Source organism: Alligator sinensis, unplaced genomic scaffold (assembly GCF_000455745.1).
Source record: "Alligator sinensis unplaced genomic scaffold, ASM45574v1 scaffold223_1, whole genome shotgun sequence".
Lineage (NCBI taxonomy): Eukaryota > Metazoa > Chordata > Crocodylia > Alligatoridae > Alligator > Alligator sinensis.
The window spans coordinates 2251322-2256771 of record NW_005841936.1 but is presented as its reverse complement, the minus strand read 5'-3'; the positions used below and the strand labels follow the sequence as shown (position 1 = coordinate 2256771).

At 40.6% G+C, this 5450-nt stretch overlaps 1 protein-coding gene across 1 annotated transcript in view; it reads left to right on the top strand.

Moving 5' to 3' along the window:
- Nucleotides 1-3650, top strand: part of FAM81B (family with sequence similarity 81 member B) — a 64723-nt gene extending 61073 nt beyond the window's left edge. Inside the window, exon 9 of the mRNA XM_025199126.1 lies at nucleotides 3279-3650. Within this exon, the coding sequence (XP_025054911.1) occupies nucleotides 3279-3412 (134 nt within the window). The 3' untranslated portion in view covers nucleotides 3413-3650. The remainder of the gene's footprint in view (nucleotides 1-3278) is intronic.
- The last annotated feature ends 1800 nt before the right edge of the window (nucleotides 3651-5450 follow it).

Here is a 5450-nt window from a genome sequence, read left to right as displayed (position 1 = left end):
TTCTTTCCTTCAGATGAAAAATTTGGCACAGTGAGCTGCACCTGTGTTAGAGGCTGGTCTACTATAATGTCCTCTACTTGCAATGGAAGCAGTTGACATACCAGCTGATCCAAGACCAGTGACCCATGTCCCAAACAGGATGGTTAAATAGGATGATCACACTGGTGTTCCTTGCACTACCCAGTGTCCATGTACAGCATCATATTTAAATAAAGGTTCAGTTCCTCATCTTCAAAGCCATCACTGGTCTAGGACCTTGATACTTGAAGGAGTAGATTACCCCTTCCCTCCCTCTTTTCCAGCATCACCCACAGAAAAAGGTCTTCAGGAGGTACAGTGACATTGCTGAACTTTTTGCAGAATTCTTACTCACGTCAGAAGAATAGGTTGGACCAATGCTGTCTCCTTCATTCATGCAGGGTACGGGACTTGGATGTTTGTAGTAGCTTGTCATAGATTTCATTGAATAGATTTCACAGACATTAGGGCTGGAAGGGACCTCGCAAGATCATCTGGTCCAGCCCCCTGCCTAAAGGGCAGGAAGTCCTGCTGTTCTTTACTAAAGGTCACCATGCTAAAAAACTAACATTGCCTCTCCCACTAATTATTTCCTCCAGAGAAGACAACAGCCTTTGACTATATACTTTTACAAGAGGATATGGTCCCAGAAGCACTATACTGAAGCTTCAAACTGCCTGAACAGCTAAGACATTACAACATTTGGCACAATAGACATCTCTGCACCAAGCAGATAGTTCATTGTTCTGTCAGTGCTACTGCTTTCTACTAGGCAGACAAGGTTCTTTGGGTAAATCTGGTATCTTTTATTAGACCAAGTCAAATAGATGAAAACATTCTTCTTTGCAGGCCTGTCTCTCACCCACTGATTCCTCAATTTACATCTTCCCTGACTGCCTTCCTTGCATGCATACCAGCCTCCAGCTTCTTTACTATTTATTCCTTCCAGGAAGAGCTCACACCGACTGCAAATGCTTCAGCCTGACAAAGGGTATTTATACCCGAAAGTTTGCAAAGAAATGTTGTCGGTCTAATAAAAGAGATCAAATTTACCCAAAGAACTTCGTCTGCCTACATCCTTAGACCAACACAGCTACAAACTATACCCCTGCTTTCCACTAGCACACTTGCAAATCGACTTTTAACTGAGTTGTGTTCTACAGAGACCTCAAGATCAGAGGTGCAGCAGGGCAGCGCTGCACCTGGGGCAATGCCAGCTGCCACCCGTGCTGATTGCTGTGGTGTGATCAGCTGCAGGGGTGGCTACTTTTGTGCCCTCTTCCCCTGAAAGGGGGTACCTGGGGGCAGCTGCCTCAGTTGCTCCCCTTCCCTCGTTATACTACTGCTCAAGATTCAAATTTGACTGTCTCAAAGATCACTTTACCATACACAAGCTAGGAAGACGGACCATTGGGAAGATCATGGAGTTAAAATCTAGAATAATAGATTCAGGTACTGGAGGAATAGTAGTTCCTTTCCCATGGCAACTATCTGATGGGATGATGACAGGAATAAGTGCAAGAGGGAAAATGTGAAAATTCATGATTGTAGGAAGGCAAAGAGAAGGGAGCACTTTCTTGGCAAATTTTAAGCTGCTTAAACTTGTGTCAGGCAGCTTGGAAATAAGAGAGGTCTGTGTGGTTTTATCATACCGCTAAAGATCCAGCAAGTATTCACTTGAATAATATCTAAAGAACGGCACAGATCAAATAAGCAACAGAGTTGTTTCAAAAGCAAAAACAAGTGACAGTGTCATTTTATCATGTAGACACCAAGTGGAAGATTAGCTGGAAGCCAGAGATATTTGATTTTATTTGCTAACTAATATCTACTCTGACAAATTGAGCAAACATCAGAAAGGATTGGTTTATAATTTGAAAGTTCCTGCAATTTGCAAACAACTGGACAACATCTGCCAGCTGGTTCAACCTACGTCTTCAATTCCACCAGGGTGGGCAAAATGCAGCCCAGGGGCCGGATGTGGCCCGTCAGGCCATTCTATCTGGGCCGTGGGGTCCCTAAAAAAATTAGAAAATTAATATTTATCTGCCCCTGACTACCTATCATGCGGCCCTCGATGGCTTGCCAAAACTCAGTAAGTGGCCCTCTGCCCAAAATAATTGCCCACCCCTGATTTAGACACAATATAATTAAGCACTATTGGTAGCCGTCAAAGCTGGGATGCTTTGAAGTTCTATTTAAGAAAGGGAACCTTCGTAAATTCCAGTGTCTTTCTTCGTATATGTAGATATGTGATTCCCAACAATAACCCTGTATTCAAAATTCCATCCATCTGACTTGCATAAATGCATATGTGATTTCACCAAAACACCTTTTTTCCCCTCATGATACCCAAGATATGCTACAAAGTCGTGTCTACTTGGAGTAAAAATAGTTCTAATGGTTGGATTTTCTTGGCATAAATTCCACTGCCTGTAGCAAACCTGCCATGACTAAAGATTTAACATCTGTTTTTTTTTTGTTTTTTTTTTTAAATAGACAGGATAGCTTTGTAATTCCAATCAGGATTTATAAAACTGTGATTCTTCTTTGACTGTTGCTTATTTAGAGACGAGTTGTATAGAATACCAGGTCTACAGCAATAATGTTGCTGGCTAAAAATGTATCATCCAATAGCTCCAAACCTACAGTCATTAGTATGGGAGGAATATTTTACTAGAACTCAGCTCAGCACCATTGAGTTCATTGGGGCTGTTTGAAAATGGAGTAATCCACCCACATGCCATCAGTTACCATCTAATACCTTACAGGGTACTAGAATGTGATTACAGAATGGGTCTAAAAGTAATGATCCTGGATTTAAAAGCAGTTGCTCAACAAGGAGAATTATGTTAGTTAAACTTTTAAAAGTGAACTTTCATGACTAGAGAAAGATTACCCCAGCATAACTTTCCAATACAGTAATACCTTTTGTGTTTCATTTAAGTATACTAAATTAAATTTTCATACCCAGTAAATCTGATAGAAGTTGCAGTGTTATTCTTTGTGCTTGGCACTGCTTACTATACAGAAAGAGAATTCCTATACCAAGGAGCTAACAATTTAAATTGCTGATGCATCCCTATGACATTCAATAAAAATGATTAGATTGTCAGAATGGCTTTAATGGAATTTAATGTGATTTGAATTAAACGGTAGTCAATTACGGTAGTTTCATAGAAATCTTTCTGAAGAAAAAAGTAGTCTCTTGATGCACTCCGTGATCATTATTTAACTAAATATACTTTATCTCACCCCAGGATTTCAATCTATTCATGAATCTCTCAATTCACTGCAACACATACAGACCACAAAGCTGAAACTAGAAAAACAGAAAATCCAGAAAGATATTAAAAAGATCCGACAAAAGATGATGACTGAACTCGAAGACTGAAGCCTTATGAAGATTCATCTCTCTCCACACAGCATTGACTTAGGGATTTTCTTTGTTTCAGTCTTTTATCTTTAAAAAATTGCCATTGTTTCTCCATGTTGTCCCTAGGACATTTTTTTCTATGTTTACATCATGTTATATGCTGAAATCTTCATAATCTATTGCAATACTAAGAATTGGTGATTTTCATGTTGCTTTTAATGCATTGAAAGTAGCTGGGTGTGAAGGGAAAATAAAATTTAAGGAGTGACATATTTTTATAAAAACTATTGGCTTTTATTTGGGGATTCTTAGGAACCATTTGCTCATTGAACACTGAGTTTCTTAAGCAAAATGAGCCTAATGCCAGACTAAGATGAGCTGCTTTTAGACCAAAGCAGCTCATCTGCAATCAAAATTGGACCTTGTAACTTCTTCTGTTTCTGTCCTATGCTCATGCATTAATCCCATTCTTAAGAAATGGAGATTGATTGGAAAGAAAAATACTAATCCTCCCCTCAGTCTCTAGAATGTAGCAAAAAATGTACTCCTCCTATGCTATCCAAGCTGGAGGAGAGAGGACATGGAGTCCTAAAAGCAGTTAAACAATGGAGTTACTAAAAGCAGTGTGAACAATGTACACAAAATAAAAGATAATGCTTACATTATCAAAAAGTAGTAGTGCTAGAGTGTTGCTGTAGTTGTGACGGTCCAGTGAATGTTTGAGAGATAAGGGGTTTTTGTGATGGCTTTTATTGAACTAACTGTATAGATCCTTCCAAAGCTTGCCCTTAAGCAGTGTGTGCCTAAAAGCTTGTCAAACTTCTTTCCTAACTATAAGGTCCAATAAAATATATCACAAAAAACAAAACACAAAAACTAAAAAAAAACAATCAAAAAGACAACAAACCTCATCTTTCATACACTGTCCAAGTGTTGTCCCAGATTGATTTGAAGCACTAAAGTCTAGGGAACAATCTTGAATTCAAAGTCTCAAGTGAAATCAGTCTGATCAGTGAGCTGTGGTATTTTTATTAAGAACTGCTATTGCATGGGTAGATACAATCAAGGTGTTTGCAACTCCTTGGGTGCATCTACACAAGATGTTTACTGCGGAGTAGACTAATTAGCTCCACACTAAATGTCTGTGTCTACCTGCATAGCCTTATTAGGCTGCAGTAAACAAATAAATGCCACTATAGGTTAGTACTTGTGTTGATAAGTACTCTCCTGCAGTGGCATTATTTAGCACACCACAATGCACATGCAGATGCTGATGGGACCAGCTGGGGCACAGAGGTGCTTTAGTACGGGGCCTATCTGCTGGCTAGCTTCACACTGGAGCACCCTTGTGCCCCAGCCAGCCCCTCTGCGGCACATTGAGCTGGGCTGGAGCATCCCTGGGCTGACAAGGTGACCCCCCCCAGACCCCCTGCCAGCTAGGGCTGCTCTGACCCGGTTCAATGTGTGGCAGTCCTGGGTGCGTGTGTAAACACAGCGCCCAGGAGCACTAAGCTCTGGCACAAACTGTGCTGTTTATTCATTAGCATTCATTGCCTGTGTAGATGTGCCCCTTATGTTCAAATATAAGCTCACTATCACCTCCAGGAAATGCTAGCTAAAGCTTCCTTACTATGCACAGCTCTTCCTGTTTGGTTGGCTCAGCAGGAGGCACATCATATTAGCCAGCTGTCAGGCTGGAGGCTAAATCCTATTTCACCTTCACACACCCAAGTGACACTCATATGATCACTTAACTGCAGTTTTGGGCACTTGCGCAGCTTGGGATCTTGTATACCAACACTTGCCCTGTGCTTCTCTTCTGTGCATGCTCACTTGGCTTGGTCTTGCCCTTGTCATGGAGTGCAGGGCTTCACCTTCAGGAATGAATCTTAAGGAAGTACAGCTTAAAGCCTTTATGATCCCTGAATACTTTGTTTATTCATACCAATAACACAGCAATTTCTTTATTTGGTGCATATAATTATATTAGTTCATAACTTGTTATCTCAAAGAAAGCTCTCATGAGTTTCCAATTGTAAGGAATTACCATTGGTGG